Source organism: Salminus brasiliensis, chromosome 18, assembly GCF_030463535.1.
Source record: "Salminus brasiliensis chromosome 18, fSalBra1.hap2, whole genome shotgun sequence".
In the NCBI taxonomy this organism is placed as follows: Eukaryota; Metazoa; Chordata; class Actinopteri; order Characiformes; family Bryconidae; genus Salminus; species Salminus brasiliensis.
Window position 1 is genome coordinate 29,590,842 of NC_132895.1, and position 23,176 is coordinate 29,614,017.

Here is a 23,176-nt window from a genome sequence, read left to right on the forward strand (position 1 = left end):
CCTGCGACCAAATCACAGCCCGGCTGTTTCTTCAGGATAACACATGCCCTTGAGCGTTCTCCTGCATTTATACAACAGCATGAATAAGAAAATAAATAAGAATATGACAAAATATGACATCCAAATATAAGAGCATATAATTATATAATATAATATATATATATAAATATATAGAATATTCAAAATATAGAATATATAACAGAGTAACCGTAACTGTGGTAGACTGTAATATGGCAGGCAAATACAGGCAGTAAATACACTGGCTTCTAATCTGATACTGCTAATATAACTGTTTATATGTGTGAGAAAGAATGTATGCAGTTACCCGGTCATTAGTGTGTGTGTGTGTGTGTTTGTGTGTGTGTGAGCACAGTCCCTTCATGGGTCACATTCCTAAACAGCTCTGTTCTGGACGTTTTCCTGCCGATCACTGTGAGAGACTGGGGTGGAGCGGGGGGAGCAGAGGGGACGGGGTGGACTGGAGAGGGGGCTGAATGGAATGTTATTGGGGCAAAGGAGAACACACGCATGCATGCACACACACACACACACACACACACACACACACACACAGAACAAGACATTCAGGCTTGTTCATTATTAGGACGTACAGCTACAAAAACAAAGCCTAAAAATAACGGAGCTACAAAGGGTTCTTTGACTGAAACCATAGAAGAACCACTTTTGGTTCCATGTAGAACCATGCACGGAATCAGGGTGTTTCTAATAAAGTGGCCAGTGAGTGGAAGCACAATATAGGGTGTTTCTAATAAAGTGGCCAGAGAGTGGAAACTTTAGATAGTAGGTGTTTTTAATAAAGTGGCCAGTGAGTGGAAGCACAAGGTAATAGGTGTTTCCAATAAAGCGGCCAGTGACAGATAAACCAAGGTAGTAGGGTGTTTCTAATAAAGAAGTCAGTGAGTGGATGCACAAGGTAGTTGGTGTTTCCAATAAAGCGGCCAGTGACTGGAAACATGAGGTAGTAGGTGTTTCTAATAAAGTGGCCAGTGAGTGGAAGCACAATATTGGGTGTTTCTAATAAAGTGGCCAGTGAGTGAAGGCACAATATAGGGTGTTTCTAATAAAGTGGCCAGTAAATAGAAACATAAGGTAGTAGGTGTTTCTAATAAAGTGGCCAGTGAGTGGCAAGGTTTACAAGGTTCTTTATGAAACCAAACCTGGTTCCTGGATGTTATGTGTGTAAATATATATATATAACTACACATATACACAATGACATCATTAAGGGGGTGTTATGTAATGAATTCCATTTATATTCCATTCTTCTTCAGCAGCTTTCCGTCTGCCTGCTCTGGCTGCATACCAAAGAAGCAGCAGGATGTTCTGCAGACCTTCATGCTTTACTGTTGCGTGTGGTGGACGCAGTCAAGCCTCATTTACTAGAAAACCATCTGGCACACACAGCTTTCCTCTGAGCACCTGAACACAGTGTTACTATGGACGTCTCTGGGGGAGGAAACACATTGTGATTGGTCAATCAGTCCAGGGTCACACATGCTCTTCTCATTGAGGTGTCAACCTCCCTTTAGCCTGGTTTCAGTTTACCATAGAGTTCCACAGCTCAACTAGTACGGCTCGAGCCCCTTTATCAGAAACCCCTCTGCACCCTGTTGGTGTACAGAAAACGTGGAGAGAGAGTGGAAGCACAAGCTAGTAGGTGTTTCCAATAAAGTGGCCAGTGACAGAAAGCACAAGGTAGTAGTGTTTCCAATAAAGTGGCCAGTGACAGAAAGCACAAGGTAGTAGGTGTTTCCAATATAGTGGCCACTGAGCGGAAGCACAAGGTAGTGGGTGTTTCTAATAAAGTGGCCAGTGACAGAAAGCACAAGGTAGTAGGTGTTTCTAATAAAGCGGCCACTGAGTGGAAGCACAAGGTAGTAGGGTGTTTCTAATAAAGTGGCCAGTGACAGAAAGCACAAGCTAGTAAGGTGTTTCCAATAAAGTGGCCACTGAGTGGAAGCTTAAGGTAATAGGGTGTTTCTAATAAAGTGGCCATTGAGTGGTAGCATAAGGTAGTAGTGTTTCCAATAAAGTGGCCAGTGAGTAGAAGCACAAGGTAGTAGGTGTTTCTAATAAAGTGGCCAGCGACAGAAAGCACAAGGTAGTAGGTGTTTCTAATAAAGTGGCCTTTGAGTGGAAGCAGAAGGTAGTAGGTGTTTCCAATATAGTGGCCACTGAGCGGAAGCACAAGCTAGTAAGGTGTTTCCAATAAAGTGTCCAGTAAGTAGAAGCACAAAGTAGTAAATGTTTCCAATAAAGTGGCCAGTGAGTGGAAGCACAAGGTAGTAGGTGTTTCTAATAAAGTGGCCTTTGAGTGGAAGCACAAGGTAGTAGGTGTTTCTAATAAAGTGGCCAGCGACAGAAAGCACAAGGTAGTAGGTGTTTCCAATATAGTGGCCACTGAGCGGAAGCACAAGCTAGTAAGGTGTTTCCAATAAAGTGGCCAGTGAGTGGAAGCACAAAGTAGTAGGTGTTTCTAATAAAGTGGCCAGAGAGTGGAAGCACAAGGTAGTAGGTGTTTCTAATAAAGTGGCCTTTGAGTGGAAGCACAAGGTAGTAGGTGTTTCTAATAAAGTGCCAGCGACAGAAAGCACAAGGTAGTAGGTGTTTCCAATATAGTGGCCAGAGAGTGGAAGCACAAGGTAGTGGGTGTTTTTAATAAAGTGGCCAGTGAGTGGAAGCACAAGGTAGTAGGGTGTTTCCAATAAAGCGGCCAGAGAGTGGAAGCACAAGCTAGTAGGTGTTTCCAATAAAGTGGCCAATGAGTGGAAGCACAAAGAAGTAGGTGTTTCTAATAAAGTGGCCAGTGACAGAAAGCACAAGGTAGTAGGTGTTTTCAATAAAGTGGCCAGTGAGCGGAAGCACAAGGTAGTAGGGTGTTTCTAATAAAGTGGCCAGTGAGTGGAAGCACAAGGTAGTAGGGTGTTTCCAATAAAGCGGCCACTGAGTGGAAGCACAAGATAGTAAGGTGTTTCCAATAAAGTGGCCACTGAGTGGAAGCACAAGGTAGTAGGTGTTTCCAATAAAGTGGCCAATAAGTAGACGAACAAGGTAGTAGGTGTTTCTAATAAAGTGGCCAGTGACAGAAAGCACAAGGTAGTAGGTGTTTCTAATAAAGTGGCCAGTGAGTGGAAGCAGAAGGTAGTAGGTGTTTCTAATAAAGTGGCCAATAAGTGGGAGCACAAGGTAGTAGGTGTTTCTAATAAAGTGGCCAGTGAGTGGAAGCACAAGCTAGTAGATGTTTCTCATTAAGTTTTGTAAATGTCCGGAATGAGAGCCAAGCGCAGGCCGTAGGAGCAGCTGTCAGTGAAGCTGATAAGAGCTGATATGTTGCTGAGCTCAGAAGGTCTGAGGGTGTAGCAGTTCATGTCAGGCTAACCATGTCCTGCTTCTCCAAAACAGCTGCTGCACTACAGTCAGTACAAGACCGTTAACTTTCGACTGAACTGGGGTGGGTTTAAGATTTTGTTTGATCCAACATTTACCAACACTAGGGTGACCAGACGTCTTCTTTTTCCTGGACATGTGCTCTACTGCTTAGGCCTGCCACTATTGGTCTACATATACCTGCATCTACATCTACTTTTGGTGCAACTGCTAAGGCCATGATAGAAAAGTTTTGAAGAAGATAAGCATCAGGCTAAGGTACAGCCTCCAAACATGGTGGAGGTAGTTTCATCAACAACTCACAGTGAGAGCTAGCCAGGCTAAAGTACAGCCTCCAAACATGGTGGAGGTAGTTTCATCAACAACTCACAGTGAGAGCTAGCCAGGCTAAATTACAGCCTCCAAACATGGTGGAGGTAGTTTCATCAACATGTCACAGTGAGAGCTAGCCAGGCTAAAGTACAGCCTCCAAACATGGTGGAGGTAGTTTCATCAACATGTCACAGTGAGAGCTAGCCAGGCTAAAGTACAGCCTCCAAACATGGTGGAGTTAGTTGATTTTAGAAGAAACAATGAATGAGCAGGTGTCCCTATACTTTTGTCCATGTAGTGTAATTATTGTAGGTTCAATGAGTGCATTGGAAAATCACTTGACCTCTGGGTTGATTTATCACTTTATGCCTGCCAGGTTCTAGGTAATAGCTTTTTCTTCAACCCTTCCCTTGTTTACACGGATTACTTTTTGAGCCAAAGAAAACAAGACCAACAACAAATAAAATGGTAAAAAAGTAAGGTTTAATATTTCAAAAAAAATATCAGACCAATCAGTCAATTCGTCATTGCACCATAAGCTGCCCTTTTGAAAGAGGCTAGGTGCAACCTGAAGGGTCAAACCTGAAGGGTCAAATCCTGGTTTAATCCAGGATTCATAGGTCCATCAATAACAACAAGCTGGCCTGGTCCCAAGGCACCAAAGTTACCATAAACCACAATGCTGCCTCCACCATGCTTCACAGCTGGGATGAGATTCTTATTAAAGGTTCTTCTTAGGTTCTTCTAAGGCCTTCTTCTTTCTACCTCGTTCTGCACTAGCCTGAGAGAGGCCTGTAGGTCCTCAGACGCTATCCTGGGCGTCTTCGAGACCTCCTTTTGCTGTGGTGGCCTTGGAGTGATTTTTGACAGATGAACATTCCAGTGGTGCTGAACTTCCTCCCTGGAACTGGCGGAGGCCGAACTCTTTAGAAATGCTTGTGACCTTTTCGATAACTCTTCCTGAGGTCCTCAGGAATGTCCTTAGCCCGGGGCATGGCACACTTCCATAGATTATGGGTGGTAAACACCACCTATCCAGCCAACCCATGCTCATGTGGGGCTCACATGGATGGGAAAGTGGGCATGGTGGGTTCCAGGCGGGCATGGGCTCGGAGTGGGCCAGTTGGACTTACAGCCTTAACCTTAACCTCACATGGGAAAGCCAAACCATCTAGGGAAAGCCAAAGTACATCAGGAAAATAATAAATACGATATGCAGCCTTAAAAGTCAACCAATCAGTCTTTGCATCAACAGTCAAAGTCTATCGGTCTATTGTAATATGCAGCATTAAGGTAATAGGCCTTTTGTACCTGGAGTACTACCAATATGCCAAACAATGACTTCTCTCCTGCATATCCTCCCACAGGAAAATTCCCACAGAATGATGCAATGAAGTCAAACTTTCAGACACATTCCAGTTAACCCTGTGCAGGGGTCAGATCCTTTACCAACCACCTCATTACGCACAAAAGCCGTCCAGCTCAACACCGTCTGCTGAGTCGGAGATAAGCAGGGAGGTGCTGGCTCGCGAGAGGACCACACTTACGGAGTTTATGCAACATACCAGACTCCCGATCCAGCCGAGCACAGAACAACCGACTGTGTTTACGGCCGTGTTGTATAACCACCCTTGTCTCGGGAGGGACGACATAAGAGCACCGGACGCAGAGCTGAAGAACCAAACCTTCAAGCGAACAGTTAATAGGTTAAAAATAACAAAACAATAAAGCAAAACAATAAAGCCATGTTGAGGCGTGAACTATGTCCAAACATTTGTACTATACATAATATTATGTAATACAGTTTGGTCCAGTTCTTGGTCAAATCCTTGGAAATAACTAAAAAGGTGCAGTCCCTGGTCAAAATCTGTGAAATAACCAAACATATTTGGGGTTCTTTTGTAAATGGAAAGTCCAGTTGTAGTGTTGTCTTACAAAAAATATCAGTTTTTGGATTTTCTAAACCAAACAAATCTAGTTTCTGTGCTGCTTTTGAGAAACCACTAGAAAACTCCAGCTTCGGGGTTCTCCAGGGAAAATATCCAAGAGGTCCAGTTTTTGGGGTTCACCTGAGAAACTAAAGCCAAGCTGAGGCATGAATTATGTCCAAACATCTGAACGATAGATAATATTATGTTATACAGTTTGGTCCAGTTATTGGTGAAATCCTTGGAAATGACCAAAAAAAGGTCCAGTCCCTGGTTAAATTCTATGAAATAACCAAACAAATCCAGTTCTGGGGTGTTTTTCTGTGAAGTAACCAAACAAATGTGGGGTTTGGGTTCTTTTGTAAACAAAAAAGTCCAGTTTTAGTGTTGTCTTATACAAAAATATCAGTTTTTTGGATTTTCTGAACCAAAAACATGACCAATAAATCTAGTTTCTGTGGTTCTTTTGAGAAACCACCAGAGAACTCCAGCTTCAGGGTTCTCCAAGGACAATATATCCAAGAGGTCCAGTTTTTGGGGTTCACCTGAGAAATTACAGAAGTCGTCCAGTTAGGAGGTTCTTCTGGGAAATAACCGAGGAGGTCCAATTTTGGCATTGTTCTGTGAAGAGTTTACCTGGAAGGTGACCGAAAAGCCCATGTAGTTGTTGTTTGGTGTTTGATGGCATTTTAGATTCAGTACAATGGAGTTACAATGTCGATAAGCTAATAGAAGCTCAAACATTTGTACTATAGATCATATTATGTTATACAGTTTGGTCCAGTTCTTGGTCAAATCCTTGGAAATGACCAAAAAAGATCCAGTGCCTGGTTAAATTCTGTGAAGTAACCAAACAAGTCTAGTTCTGGGGTGTTTTTCTGTGAAGTAACCAAACTAATTTGGGGTTCTTTTGTAAACGAAAAGTCCAGCTTTAGTGTTGTCTTATAAAAAATATCAGTTTTTTGGATTTTCTGAACCAAAAACATAACCAAACAAATCTAGTTTCTGTGGTTCTTTTGAGAAACCACCAGGGAAATAACTGAGGAGGTCCATTTTGCAATTTTGACATTGTTCTGTGAAGAGTTTACCTGGGAGGTGACCAGAAAAAGTGTAATGACCAAAAAGACATGCATGATTGCATGAGTTCATATGTTTGGCAATTCAAACAGATCAAATTCTTGCATCAGTAAAGTTGCAAAAGTCGTTCTGGTTGACAGTCATTATTATTCAACCCAGAGTTGGCCTAATTGCTGGCCAACACCCATTTGCTAAAAAAGCAACAACTACTACTAATTCTCTCATCTTAGAAAAGGTTAGTGATCAGCACCTAGGTGATCACGCCTCTACTAAGTAGCGGCATGATACTGGCATGTTGTTTACAGAATAATTTTCACACTTTGTCTTTGCTGGGGAACTTTGGCCTGCGGGGTGTGATAAACAGAGTGGTTAAGGGGTGGGGGAAATGTGGCTTTTTTTTAATCTAGAACACTCTGGCATACATTTTCATTATAAGTGAATGCATACAGTACGCAGTGCGGGGTCACATTTCAAATAACCAGTGAACATCTGTGGAAAATTAGGAACATTTACGTGTGTCCAGATTGAAGTTGGGCTAAAATTAATTTGGAGAAGGAAGTAAAAAAAAAAAAAAATAATAATAATAAAAAAAATAATAAAGAAAATAAAAAAAAATATATAAATGTAAAAAAAAAAAAATATATATATATCATTTTATTTATTCATTTATTATTTATTTAATTTTATTTTTTAACTTAATATGTCCTGAGCCTAACTGCATTTTGAACACAGTTTGATCTCTGGTTATTTAGACGTTTAAAACTTATTTAGACAACTCAGGTGACCTTGACCTTCCGAAAGACAACTGGCCACTTTCGCGCTCATGCACACACAAACCCAGGGTTCAGTTTTTCCTCCCCTGTTCTTTTCGGCTCTAAAACATTGTGTTGTTGTCCCGCATGAAGTCAGATTTGAGTAAAGGTCCCGGTGGAGACGTGGACTCGTCCTAATTTCCTCGGTTAACGTGTCCCTCTTCGCGCCGTCGCGGGTGACCGTTGCCCTCTAGGTCTCTTATCAGCAGACTATCAGCGCTAATATAAAGACAGTCCTGGCTTCATGCTCTCTCACTGCCAACCGGGCTCCAATCCTGACTCAAGAGACATCAGTTTGACGCGTCTTCGCCAGCATGAGAACATCAGACCACGCACTCTTCGCGATCGCCATGCTCATCTCGCTGCTCTGTGCCATCCAGGTAGGATGCCAACCGTGCCGCACTGGCCCAGAAGACGCCATCTATCTCGGTTGTGTTATTTGTTGTATTCGTGGACTTCAGGCAGGGTTGTTGGAGTGGGAGGGAAAAACCTTCAACTGCCCCCAAGGACGTCAATCGGTCTCTTCTGTTCTGGGTTTCTTCTAGAAACCTTGGTGTAGGACCTGTAGGTTCTTCAGACTTTAAGAACATACAAAAACGAGACCCATTGAAAGGTTCTTCGGGAAAAGGAAAGTGGTTCATCCATGGATTGCTCTGAAGAAGGCACTTTTTCAATGGCAGCAGCTGTTGGTGGTTTTATAGATGTTTGTTAACAGTAGATTTGTGACTAGCCTGTAACTGTCAACCAGGTCAAACCTTGTTTGCCCATAATCAAGATCAAGAGGACTTGGTGGACTCTAAGCCTAAGTAAACATGTTTTTTTTGACTACTGTGACAAGATGGACAAGTCCACAATAGTGCTGACTTGGATCTTCGTGACCCGAGATAAGGCAACTCGTAAAAAAAAGAACCCAGGATGCCCAGTGTCTTCAGATTGGCTTACCAATGTGCTTATCGGCCTAACAGCCCACCCACTTTTCCTCTCTCTGCAGGTAGAGGCAGCTCCAGTAGCAGGCACTTGGGCTTCAGGTCTGATCCACCGTGCTAAGCGTTCATTACTGTGGCGCTGGAACACTCTAAAGCCTGTGGGGGCCAGCTGCAGAGACAACTATGAGTGTGGCACCAACTACTGCAGGTAAAGGACACTTTCATAGCTACAGATAATACTCATCCGGGATTAGAGGAGATCGCTGGGTCTACCAGCAATCCCAATTTGACCCCAACTGATGATCCAACTGCTTCAGTTTGAGTTTGGGTTAGGGCTGAAATCTTCAGGTAGATCTTCAGAAGGAGGGTGGGTGACCTCTGATCTAGAAAACTCCTGCAATCAAAACCAAGTCTAAGTCCCTTCAAAAAAAGACCATTCTTTCCTTTTGTAAAAAAAGTAAGAAGTAAAGATCTTATCGTAAATGATCAAATAATATGTTTACTCAGTAAAGCTGCCCTAAAAGGCAGTTAAACCTCTGGCTGAACCTTGACCCAACTGTAATTGACTTCTGATAAGTGTCAGGCTATTAAATATAGATAATGCTTCAGCAATCGTGTGGGATTAAGTGTGGACTCCTAAGAGCATTTTCAAGCTTATCAGCACCCTTTAATTCCAGTAAAACCGTCGTCTCACTCTACCTGGATGGCCCCTCCTTCTCCCCGATAACTCATCAGGGTACTAGCCAGCAGAAGCCCTCTGTTAGCTGATGTAACAGCAATAGCAGTGAGCTCCACTCTGCGATATACAGAGTGGTTAAGGGGTGGGGGAAATGTGGCCTTTTTAATCTAGAACACTCTGGCATAGATTTCATATTCCAAGATATGGTTCGGCATGGCTATCACGTCCTTAAACAGGACCTGGCTAGAAGAATACAGGGCCGAGTTACATATGTTAGAGATTTACATATTATTATAATATAATATTCCGTCATCATAAATGAATGCATACTGTACGCAGTGCGGGGTCACATTTCAAATGACATCTGTCAAAAATGAGGAATATTTACATGTGTCCTGACTGAAGATGGGCTAAAATTAATTTGGAGAAGGAAGTAAATAAAATAAATAAATAAATAATTATATTATCAATAATAATAAAATAAATAAATAAATCCAGTTTATTCATATAAATTAATATATACTTTTATTTATTATTTTTAATTTTTAAATTTTTTTTTTTAACTCTATATGTCCACTGAGCGTTCTCCTCCAAGTGTGTTGAGCTCCGACGCCATTCTATTAGCAACAGTTTAGTCAGATTGTCAGCTTAGTAGGACCAAGTGTTTGGGGAGGGCAGTTTAACCAGTGGTCACTATTTTTGCAACCACCCCAATGCTAGCATGCTGAAGTGGTCTTTGAGAAGATTAGCTAGAGTAGCTATGCATCCAAACCCAATCTCGCAACATGTAGAAACATGAGAAAAGATTAGGAAACCCTTTCCTAGGCACATCTATTTTCATATGTATAGATCTTCAGACTTCTCAGAGTAGGACTGCTGATCTAGGATCTGTTCCTACACTCAAGATGCCACAAATTGTCCTGTCCTCAATACCTCAGAAGAAACACTTGGTTCTCTAAATTCAGACCCCCCCCAACCCTAGAAGCTTCACATAACGTATAGTCCTTATTCCAATTTAAGGGTTCTTCCTACAACCTACAATCACCAAGACCAAAAGGGGTTCTATGATTACTCAATTAACCCCTTTGGGCATCTTCATGTCTCAGTAAGGTCACTGTAAAAAAGTAAGAAATCTGACCCTAGATCAGGACACAACAACAGGCAACAGTTCTGCATATTTACCCATTTTTTTTCTTGCTCCGTTCTTCCAGGAGAAACATCTGTGCCTTCCAGCCGAATTCCTCGTCATCCTAAAGACTGCATGACCTTAGACTACTGAGAAAACTCCTCCTCGATTCCTCCTTCCTTCTCAAAACTGAACATCAGCTCTATCTAATGGAATATCAGGAAGCTCAATTTACCACAGCGAAATTCATTCGAATTCAATTAACACACGGGATCAACAGCAAAACCTTTCACACCTTGTATCCATTTGAAAATGTTGGTAATTGCTAACTGCAAGATATACATAAAGCATCACATTCTGTCACTCGGTCACAAAACTGTGACTTACTTTACCCCATACAGTCCAAAACATGTCTAATCTGATGAAATACAGTTGTTCTCAATGTGCAAAGACTTCCAGGCCCATTCAGTTCATTAACAGGTTAAGACAGAATTATTTATTTGTAAATAGTGGACTCAAGAAAAGACTGTAGTCACAGAATGTAAATACTGTTTGTTAATGTGTTTTACATGTTTTTGTTACAGTGGTAGTGCAATATGTGTTTTTGCTTTTTTTTTTTTTTAAGAACAAAAGAAAATCCAGATGCTTATTTTAAAGATGCAATAAAAAACATGAAAAACAAAATATTGAAAAAACAAAAATTAAAATCAGGTGTGAGTTGAATGAAAATACACATCTGCATTAGAACTGCACATTACATTGTTTGAACATTAGAAAAAATAATGGAAAAGTCACACTGTTCCCATTTTCCTAACATTTCTAGAGGCAGATGCATTATATATTTTACTCCAATCTTCAATACACATTAATAATATTATGACATGTTGGGTCATTGACTTTTGATTTTAAGTCAAAACTCAAAACTGTATTTTTCAATACTGAAATACATACCGCAGAACAACAAAATACCATTGTGCAGCCCTAACTTGCATTGCATGCATCAGTTAAAACACAACACAGCAACATTGAGAACTAGAGAACTGAGCTGGGTATCGAAATGCAGTACTTTTTTTAAATGGCCGAACTGCTTCATTTTCAAGTAGTCAGTGTGATCTGAATCTAAAAGCAAATATGAAGGTCTGTTCATTCTACTCAAAAATCTACTTTGAAATATGAAATATAAAATAAAAACAAATTTACAGATTTAGGTCATAACTGAAAGTACAGATAGTGTTTGAATGTGATGGTTTAAAACAAATTTGTTACGTGGAAAACAGAAACTGTGAAAACATTGAAATCCAGATGTTTCTACATCTATATTAACAGGGTTATTACATATTCAAACACCTTTAACAACAGTAAAAGATTCAAATGTAAAGCTAACTGAATCTAAAAGCAAATGCAAAGGCCTGTTGGCTGGCTGTCTGCATTACATCCTGTAAGCATGTACCATCAGCACTTCCTAATTACTCTGTGATCCACTGTGGTTAACAGCAACATTCAATTCTGCTTTAAGCCACACCCACTTTCGTTTTTTCACTTAAATAAAGGTATCAGAAAAAAAAAATACTATTACTACTAACTTTTAGGTATTGGTATCAAGGTCGAGTTGGTATTGACACTGAAAGATTTTTACTGATACCCAGCAGAAAGTACAGAAACATTTTCATTATTCTGTTTATGTGAACATTTTCATCAAAGTGCAAAATATGTAGTGGCAATAACTGTTTAAAAAAAAAAAAAAAGACTAACTGAGAAAAGTCATAATGCTGCAGATGTCCCTTTTCAAATTTTACACACATATAAAGCCAAATCACTTTCCAAACACACTTCTGAATATTCAAAGAACAGGTGAATACTTTATACGGAGTAGAAATGTTAACCTTCACAGCTATTGAGCCCAATGAGCGGTCAGTGGCGTATGGAGGCTCATTCCTGCAGAAGAAGACCTAGTTTCTCTAACTTTGCCTTAGTATTACAGGATGACCCATTTTGTCAAACTTCAGAATTACCTTTTGTTTTTGTTTTTTTAAGAAAAAAATTGTATATTGAAGTGATATTTTCTCAAATTTCTGACTTGGTATATTGAATTTAATTATTTAAATTTATTCAATATACTTATTTGGGATATTGAATTTACTTTTTTTAAAATTGTATACTGAAGTGATATTTTCTCAATGTCCAACTTGGTATATTGAATTTACTTTTTTTGACTTAGTATATAGAAATAAGTTATTTTCTTAAAAGTTTTACTCAGCATTAAACTGACTTTTTTTTTTGCTATTTTTAACTTCTTATATAAACAATTTACTTTCTCAGTGGCCGATACTAATTATACTTATTAACATAGTAAATCTTAGGTATATTAGGTATTAAATTAACATTTTACATAATGCTGTAAAAATATAAAATAAAAACAGGCTGCTTTAGTGATGAGATTTAGGTCATAAGTGAAAGTACAGATAGTGTTTGAATGTGATGGTTTTGTTACATGGAAACAAACACGTATTCACAAAAACTGTGAAAACATTGAAATCCAGATGTTTCTACAGCTATATTAACAGTTATTAACAGGTTATTACATATTCAAACACCTTTAACAACAGTAAAAAATTCAAATGTAAAGCTAGTTGTACTTTTTAGAGATTTTAGATTGGCTGAAAATGACTTCATCACCATTCAACACCTTACAGATTCAATTGCACATTCAAACAAATAATTAGTATACCACTTGTGAATTGGCAAACCAGTTTCTTCTTTCATGACAACCCCAAAGTGATCAGGAAAAACAAACATATATATATAAAATAAAAAAAGAGCAATAAAATAAAAAAATTAATAGAATAACGTCTGATTCCAGTGTGGACTGCAGTCAATTAAATTCAGAGCTAATTCAAATTCTACTGTTTGCTGTGGCAATGTGAGACAACCTCAGATATCATAGCATGGATCAAAACCAGCTTCATTGATGCATTTATAAAACATTACAAAATCTTCTTTAATTAAATGTTTTAATTAAAGCAACTTCGATTCAGCAGCAGCAACAAAGTAAAAGTTCTGGCAAAAACACGTAACATTAATACACAATTATCACCCAACTGCCCCCTAAAGGTCAGTAAGAATATTAACCACTAACGGTGAAACAAACTGATTCTTTGATGCACTGCGATTCTCATCGAAACAAAAATGCCAATACTGCAAACAACCTGGGGGGGAGAAAAACCCACTACAGCCAGTGTTAAAAAACAACATAGGGTTTGCTAGTACAATGCTATTGATTCTTACTGAGACAATGTTTATCACAATAAGCTTTTCTGAGCCAATTATGGACATCACCAGTACGTCTAGGCCACTGACCAGCTACAGGTTTCATTACCTAGAACATAACTAGTTGGTTTAACTGGTATTATTGTAGCGCAAAGTATAAAATGACTATTGGAACTTTTTTTTTTTATTAATTGCCATCTCTTTTTAAACTTAAAATGATTAAAATTATGTGCCAAAGCCTCTTAACTCCCACACTAGACAGAACTGGCTATTTTTGGTTAAGTCAGCAGGGTTGTTGACATTTTGCCCCCTTAATAAGAGCATAAATGTTCAGTGTTTTTATTTAGAGAGAAAAAAAAAAAACATGTAGGACAAACGTATGGGGATGTGTGCGTTTATCACAGGGGGTAAAAGCAGAAATGTTTGCTAGTTTTCCCCCCTCTAAATATAAAAACAACTTCCTATATTCCAGAATTCCTTATATAGGCATAGCTACAACCTACTGAGGGAAAAAAAAAGAAAAAAAAGACGACCTCCAAAAAAAACATTTTATCTACAAATTGAAAGGAAAAAAAGAATCATCCAAAAACTTGCCCGTGACTGAACCAGAATTAAGAGAAAAGTAGTGAACGAACTCCAGTCATATGTTCTGAGCGTGCCTTTTCCTCTGCAGAAACAGGACTCAAATGTGTCGGCCGGTTATGAAATTTGGGATACTGTGGACACTGCGTGGGTCAGTTTCTAAATTTAGTATTCTGTGGACTCAGTGTGGGCCAGTTTCTAAATGTAGCATTCTCTATTGAATGTGCGACCAAAACAAATAGGCTGGTGTAACTGCAGGGCAGGCCCTGATCAGTAGTGTGTTGGGTGTTGGGTAATCACGTTTTACTGCACTGCTGTCGAACGGGGAGAAAATGTGAATTTCCATCTAAAATTCTTACGCCATCAAACCAGCTGCTGACGTTTTCTTTTTGTTTTTTTTGTTTTTTTAAAAATGGTCTTCTTGGAGCAATGCCTCTTTACTGGGATCGTTATTCATCATCCGTACTCTTTCAGAGCCCTTTCTGTTTAGCTAACTTTTTTAACTGTTTTAAAAGGTTCTACATTTCACAGCTGCACAGTTACAATACTGCCCCTCGTTGTGCTGCTCACTATTATATTAAAATCTAAAATAAAAACTATGACGCAACATAAAAACAAACAAAACAAATAAAAAAAAAAAAAACAGTCCTCACAGTCGACGGCACCTCGCTTCTCAAACCTGAATCCGGGGGATGCTTGGCAAACGATGATTGGAAAAACTTTTCGAATACTGGATCGGCATGCATTAACAAAAGGTTAGTCGATGGACTCAGTGCGACAGCTACCTCCAGCTTACAGAACCAACGTTCTGTAAACGGCAAAAACCTCCAGTTACGATGACAGTAAGGGCTGGCGTTCAGCAGCAGTGCTCTGTTGGAAAACAAAAAGAAGAAGAAACACACAGACAAGTTAACTGCCGTAAATTCAACAGCTATAAACAGGTTTCTGAGCATGAGCACTTCAACCCTGCCGATCAATCAATCTGTTTGTTTAAACAGCCTTTCCCAATCCAGTCCCCCTGCATGGTCCACATTTCTTAGAATGGGAATCTTTACTCAAGTTTTACTCAAGTTTTACTCTAGTTAGTTACATTTGTAGATATCTTAGTTATCTGACTTAGCTTAAATAAGCAATCTGGCTACACTGGGTATGTTGGGTATCTATTTGTATCCAGCCCACAGCATTTTTGAAGCTTACCTTTTTTTTGTACCTTATATTTTTCTTACTTTCAACGAAATATCTATTAACATAATCTTAAACCCCCCTCACCTCAAGCTTGACCCTATTCCAAAAGCTACCCTTCACCTCAAGTGTCTTAACATAAAAACCACAGTGGTATATCAGATGTAGGTATACCATGGTATGAAAATTGATGGTTATCATATGGTGTACATTTGTTTCATATTGGTATTTAAAAAAAAAATGAAACCGGACAGAGATTCCTTTTTTAGAGTTTAAAAAACAAACAATCAACCGATTAATGGATAAAAAATAATCCGCAGATTAATTTATAATGAAAATAATCCTTAGCTGAAAACACCTTGCTACAACTTTCTTATTTTATTTTCAAAAGGCAATGTTTTTTTTTTTTACATCTACTTTCATTAATACACTGTATCTCCATTTTTGGCCATTCTTAGTTTTCGCCATGGTAGAAATGCCCCCAATTTCGCGCCAAATAAACTCTTAATTTGCATTGATTTCTATTCAGAGTTCAGAAAATGTTTGCCCTCTCCTGTAAGGTCACTTTTTTTGGAGATAAATGTTTTTCCACTGGACAGCGACCATATATAAGTATATACATGGACATGATTGTCAGGGCAGCATTGAGCTTTCAATGCTTTCTTTAAACGTTTTTTTTTTTCCTGTGGCAGAATAAGTGTAAACTACACTTGTTAATAGAAAAAATAAAGCATTTAGTGCAGAATTTATATATATATATATATATATATATATATATATATATATATATTTATTTATTTATTTTTCAAGTTTTTTAAGGTTTTCTGACATCAGCACAGGGACCAACATATCAAAACTGTTCACACAGCACACTTAATATTTGGATCTAACATTTATTACCACGTTGCACTTGACTAAACTGTTATGGTAGCCATCAACTTTTAAGCACAATCCATGTATTATCAATAGGGTTAAGCTCAGAACTTTTGATGTGTTTTGAAAGGATTATTTGAAGATAATTAATTTTTTACATATCAAATAACCAAGTAGCAATCAGCTTTTAAATTTAGCTTGAGGTTATTACTGTATTATTACTGTAAAAATTAACAGTATTCCACTTTAACAATTTTTCCGTGGTCCACATACATCCCAAACAGTTCTTGGACACAGCTGGGAGTTCCAATAGGGCGGTGATGCCAAAACACTAAGGATGCATCGACTATTCTACTTCACTGACTAAAATCCACAACCAATTTGGTTGGCAACTAGTTACATAGTTGATTAGTTGGTGACGTCATTGCATGATGTTTCTTGCGCTGTCCAAGTTTCAACTGTCTAGCTTTAAGCTCATGCTATTAGAGTCCTGAGGTCATGTTCTTTCCACTATTCCCACATTCTACCCACAATGTAACATTTCTACTGGCTGCAAAACAGCCCCAGACCACAATGCTCCCACCACCATGCTTAACAGTTGTTGTTCCCCCAAAACATTTAAAACTTGTGTACCAAATTTCAATCTCGAAAAGAAAAAAAAGGATGTAACTTTAAAGAAATCGCTAAAAAGCACAATATTGCCATGATATCTGACCACAACTGCCCACGATACATATTTTAAATGATTTCTAGTATTTTTTCAAAATAGAACTTTTTAACCAAACATTTTTGACATGGAATTGTGTATATATTTATCTTAAAGATTTCATTCAATCAAAAAACAAATGATGGTAAAGTAAAATAAAAAAAAAAACAACAAAACAAAAAAAACAACAAACAATTCAGCCAGCTATTAACTAAATAGTAACAAGCAGTTAATAAAAGTCACAGAGCATAATGGGTTCAAATAAATTTGGATTGTTTAAATAGTTTGTTTCATTTGGTATGTAAATCAATTAATGGGTTAGCAATAATTACTATTTTTTACTTTATTTGCAAATTTGTATTTATTTTTGTATTTTATATTTAACAAATTTGCTCTACATGTATTTAATGAATAGTAATAAGGGGTTAAAATGTATTAATTTAATTTTTTTAAATAAAAATTAATACATTAATAAATTAAATTGTTTTTTTTAAATGTTTTATTTTATGTCAATTAAAAAACAAACAAACAAAAAAATATATATATATCTCATTAACTAATAAATAATATATAATACATTTTCCAGTTTCCATTAGCTCGGCCTCCTCCAATCACACCAGGGCTTGCAGGATGGCTTTCTTCATGACATGTTGGTGAAATCTTTCCAAAAAACATGAACTGGGGAAAGCTGGCATCTAAAATGCACTGAATGTCGGCACAGATACTGAGGCTCAGCAGGTTTTCCAACTTGTCTGCCAACAGTATGACAAGGTCTTACCTGTGGGGCCTTCAGACAGCACAACAGCAGCATGAAAACAACACCCAGTAGGATGCCCAGCCCAATCACGATGAAGGGTATGTTGATCACAACATTGGCCTCAGCCACCACGACTCCGAGCTTCTTGGCGGAATCAGCGTCAATGAGCACGCTCTGAAAGGAGAAACAGGGAGGGGGGGGAGGGGGGTTGACGGGGCTTAGTGGACAGAATCAGGTCGCAGGTCATGGCTCAGAGACAAAAAAGTGAAAAAGCGTGCATCTGAAAAAACACAGAGCCTTCCTGTGAAGTTCTATCACCTTCGCAGACATCCTCTACGGCCCACCACAACAACCCTATCCCACCCTATCCTCCCTCTTGCCCTCGCTTCTCATTCAAGACAAAGTACCTCATCCCTGAAGCATTCCCTCAATTTCCCATGCAATACAAAAGGGAGTGGCGCGAGGAAGTTTGATCTTGGCGCATCCAAAGGCAACAGCTGCCTCCTTGTGCGATTAGCACAGGAACGCTGGGACACGAACAGGCCTCAGTTGTTCTCAGACTGCAGCAGTGGAACCTCCACAATAATCACAACCTGATTTGGGCCGATTCAATCCATGGGAAACATAATCAGTCCAGCAGACGGAGTGTTTATAAAGAGGTCAACCTGCGATAAACACAACGTTTTGACTTGGACTTGATATCAGCCAATCAAATTAAAAAGAACTTTCTGTATCCATAGGTCATGAGGTCCGATTAGTCTCATTTCCAATGTGAGGGACGACGGTATTTATCAATTTGTCCGTTCCTCTGCATGGACAAGCAGCGATGCTAGTGGACTGGACGCTTAGAAAACGCTAGGTATGTTCCATAAACTGCCCCAATTTCTGGCCGCTGCCCCACCTTGCGGTAAACTATGGAGTTCCAAAGTTTGGTCCCTGATCTTCTCCCTGCTCCCTGAAAATCATGAAATCATCAGAGGTTGCACCACCTGCCTGTGCCGCCGCAGAAGCTCCCTCTACAAGACCTCTCTGACCTCTCTTGGTGTCTGGCACCAAAACTTTCCAGCAAGTTCTGAGATGGAACCACCGCAGATCGGACCTCTTGTTCCAACACCTCCTGGGTGGACTCATGGGAGCAGCCCACCTTCTTCTATCGCTCCGCTGTCCAATTTTGACACTCGCCTGTCCGTTGTAGGCGCTTTCGACAGCGGACAGGAATCAGCATGGGCACTCTGACTGGTCTGCATTTCTGAGCCCTTCTGTCGGCCTGGACCACCCTTAATCACCTTCGATACCCTGGATCGATAAACCTCAGGAGCCCAGGAGGTTTTTGTTGGTCTGATCCTTCTCGACACCGCCGACTGAAAGCCTCCCCACAAGGCTTGCAGTTCGGAAGACGTTCTGACCTCCACTTGTCTGGCAATAACGATCCGTCCCTCGGTGGCGGAAGTGGCTTAGGTACTCACTTCTGAACTGTTTAACTGTTCTCCAACATCGAGCACGTCGCCTCAGTTACCGTCCAACAGAGACCCTACACTTTGACACGTGTCGCGGTCACGGGACATTCAACGGTATTCAGCCTTCGTCTTCCTCACACATCAACGAGACCCAGTTCCAGCTCTAGCCCTCCTTGGATTACCATTAGTAGGTACTCACCACTGCTGACTGGGAGCCCCCTGCAAATTCTGCTCTGGCCCAGTCGTCTGACCTTAACAATCGGACCCTCGTCAAAGTGGCTCAGGCCCATTTCTTCCACTTTCGCCACGCAGATCATAAGAATCTAATGTTCGATAACTGTCCAACAGGTATCCCAGACCTTTACCACTGTGCCACTGTTGCGGGACGCGCAGAATAAGAAAAGTACTTTACCTCATTAAGGTACATGACTGGGTAGACCAAGGTCCTGACGTCCCCTGTTTGGCTGTGAGAGGAAAGAGGGAAAAAAGGGAAAAACCATGAGCAATTCACCAACGTTTCATTTTACAAACGTGTTTCACAAAATTATTTATTAATTTTTTATTAATTTAAGATTTTTACCCATTTTTTTCTCACCAATTTAGATTTTGACCCAACCCATACGTATTCTCCCCCTCCTCTCCCCATCCAATCACGTGCAACGTCCCGGACACTAATGAGGGCGAGGCCAGCACACGCCCCCTCCGACACATGCTCAGCCAGCCACACCTCTTTTTCAAACTGCCGCAGATGCGGTGTTACCAGGCAACCAATGTGCCTGGAGGGAAGCCGATATACGCTGTATACCCGTGTGATGTGGGGGATAGCACCATATACCCACCCTAGAGAAAGAGAGCAAGGCCAGTTGTGCTTTCTCGGGGCACCGGCTGCCGAAGGCTAGCAGCGTGACTGGGATTCGAACCAGCTACTCCCTGACCACAGTGACCGTGCCTTAGTCCGCTGGACCACCCGGAGCCCCCGGTTCACGGAATTCTTAATGGAACCAGAAGTGGAAGCATTTAAGTCTACCAGGACTATTCCGTTGGTGCCCTGGCCAAGATTCCCTCCCCCCCATTTAGGTCCCATGTTTTTTATGGACAAATGTATTGGGACAACTGCTCATTCCTTGTGACGTCCTAAATCAAGGGTATTTAAAAAAACACACATCCTGCTTTTGTTGTAGTAACTGTCTCTACTGTCCAGGGAGGAAGGCTTTCTGCTAGATTGTGGAGGAGCATTGCTGTGAGGCCAGGATGTCGGATATTCACCACCCCACCTCATCATCTCCAGCTTTCTACCCCTCTAGCCCACGCCTGGCATTGAGCAGCATGGTGCCAATATAGCTTGTTGATCTGCTCCAGAGAGTCCTATTCTATTGGCAGTACTTCCCTACAGGGACTAGTCAAGCTGTGTGTGTTTGTGTGCATTTGCACATCTGTGTCAGCAATGGGTGCGTCTTAAAGTAGCTGAATGCATTCATCAAAAGGGGTGTCCACAAACTTTTGGACACAGTGTCCATAAAAACAAACAAACACCGGCACCCATACACACACCCCTCAACATTCTCCAACCCGCCTCTCCACCCAAGCATCTGCCAATGCACTTAAACCGCATGTGCTTGGCACAGCAGCAGGGCCGTGTCGTGCGATGATAATTTTAGAGATGGCGTGAGGTGTTCACCTCGCGGACCACCGCCTGATTTATCTGAGGGGGTTGTGACCCCTGTCCCAGGACACAGGCCACAGCTGCGTCACGGAGGAACCCGTGAAGAACCATCTTCCTTTTAAGTGATGATTCGGACATGTGCCACATTCCAAACCCGATCCGGCCCTCCACCTGCAGTGCGCCGCATGTCCTACTTAACTGAGCGAAACCCTGTAAATATGAGTCTGTGTGCAGCGAGAGAGGCGGCTGGTTATCAGCTGGACCTCTGCAGGTCATGGTCTGAAGGCGTTGCGTAATTCCCATCTATAATTAACTTGTAAGGCGGACATTCAGCTTCGCCCCAGCTGATTCCCGATACATGGAATCGACGGACTGAAGGGAAAGTCGTGGAAGTGAAAGTAACGCTCTGTATTAGTCAAATCCCGAGGATTTAACGTGATAGTCTAACGAAAAAAAAAAACAAAAAAACAATACGTGTGCTTTTGTTCTACACTGAAATGACAACACTAATGTAGTCATCGGCAATTATGCATGTAAATATATATATTTTACATATTTATTTATATTGTATATATATATTTTATATCTTTACATTAGCATCAATACAGATTATTGGGCCATGAATTAATCAGGTAACAAGTTTACATTACATCTCATAAAATACTAATCATAATACTATTACTACTAATAATAAGAAAGATGTAAAAATTCACCTTAATAAAAAGTTGGTAAGTCAGTATTCGTACAACAAATCAGCAGAACTGAAAAACATTCGTATGTTAGCATTAAAACGGTCCAAATGAATGAGCAATAAATGAAATTAAATGAATAGTTTATAAACTAGTATTAGAACAATCGCTAAGCTCAATTTAATAAAGTTCATAAATTGGCATTAATGACATTAAATACATGAATACTATTAGTGTTAGTTCATTAAAACTTACAAACTTAATTTTTGATCAACTGTTCTAATGTATTGTGCATCAATACAATACATAGAAAAGTTCTTAAGTTAATGGAGCATTTAGTAAGCCAAGTACAGTAATTAGCACTAATAAATGAAGCTAAAATTAATAAAGTTAGCATTAACACATTGAGTATGTACATTAATGCAATGAATACGCTACAATGAATCTAATTTATAAATTAACATGAACACATTTTATAATAGTTTTATAAATTAGCTATTGTAAATAACACAATAGTTTTAAAAATTAGCATTAATACAATGATTTCATCCAAATAAATAAAGTTCAAAAGTTAATATTAGACTATTTGTGATTCTTAAATACATTTCAAAAATTATCTTTAATACAACGAATACACTAAAGTTAATATTGCCACAATAAGTGGTGTAAAATTAATGAGGTTGATTAATTAGTGTAAATACAATTAATTTTTAGTTCAAAATCTGTAAATCTAAAATACATGTGCATTAACACACTAAAGTAAATATTGACAACATATCAAATATCAAAGGTCAAATTCATCAAATTAACTTGAATACATAAATAGTTCATAAGATATTAACTCATAAGCTAAAATGAATTACGGTCATAAGAGAGCATTAATAAGCTACGGTAGTATTACAGACCGTAAGATAAATAGTAATATATAATAAAGTCAATAAGCAAAAAAATTACATAAATAAATTCGGACTTCTTCACTAATTAATTTGGATTTGTTCTCTTTTACTGAAATAGGTCCAGACGCACCGCTGAGGAACTAATCCAATAAAAACAGGACTGGATATTAATAATTGTTTATATTATTAGACATTTATGGATTTTGAAATAATAAGCATCCATCCGTAAAAAAGTGCAGTTTATTATTCTTTAATAAGAAAGTTAAAATTAAATATTGATGTCAGTACTAAATAACATATCAACCACACACACACACTCACACACACACACACACACACACACACACACACACACACACACACACACACACAAACACACACACACACACACACACACACACACACACACACACACACACACACACACACACACACACACACACACATCCCAAGCATTCCTAGGTCTCAGAGATGGTCACAGCGTGTGGAAAAACGATAATCATTGGGGTCATAAGTAGGAGAAAAGCAACCTGAGCTTTTGACACACACACACATACACACACACACACACACACACACACACACACACACACACACACACCCTCCTTGTCACTCTGTTCTGCAGACAGTAGAACTCCCTTGTACACACTGCTGCTGTGCAGTTAGTGAGTTTAGTGTGTTTTGGGTGAAGGCCAGCGAGCAGCTTTTCATACTGATGATGATGCAATGTCTGATTACTTATCAGAGGTGAGTTGGAGGACAGAAAACACTCAAGCAATCAGAAGCAGCTTTATGATCTTCATGAGATAGTGTGTTGGGTTGTAATTCATATTGCA

At 39.6% G+C, this 23,176-nt stretch overlaps 2 protein-coding genes across 2 annotated transcripts in view; one reads left to right on the forward strand and one right to left on the reverse strand.

Annotated features, from left to right (window-relative positions):
* Positions 1–7,851: 7,851 nt before the first annotated feature.
* On the forward strand, positions 7,852–10,396 carry LOC140539601 (liver-expressed antimicrobial peptide 2). Its single transcript, XM_072662339.1, has 3 exons — positions 7,852–7,917; positions 8,529–8,671; positions 10,354–10,396. Exons 1-3 carry the CDS (start codon positions 7,852–7,854, stop codon positions 10,394–10,396), a joined length of 252 nt encoding a protein of 83 aa, XP_072518440.1.
* Positions 10,397–10,741: 345 nt separating this feature from the next.
* The window catches only part of scarb2c (scavenger receptor class B, member 2c), a 35,629-nt gene continuing 23,194 nt past the window's right edge, over positions 10,742–23,176 (reverse strand). Inside the window, exons 10-12 of the mRNA XM_072661565.1 lie at positions 19,505–19,556; positions 17,657–17,809; positions 10,742–14,987 (exon numbers count right to left, since the gene is read on the reverse strand). Coding sequence (XP_072517666.1) covers positions 14,949–14,987; positions 17,657–17,809; positions 19,505–19,556 — 244 coding nt within the window. The 3' untranslated portion in view covers positions 10,742–14,948. The remainder of the gene's footprint in view (positions 14,988–17,656; positions 17,810–19,504; positions 19,557–23,176) is intronic.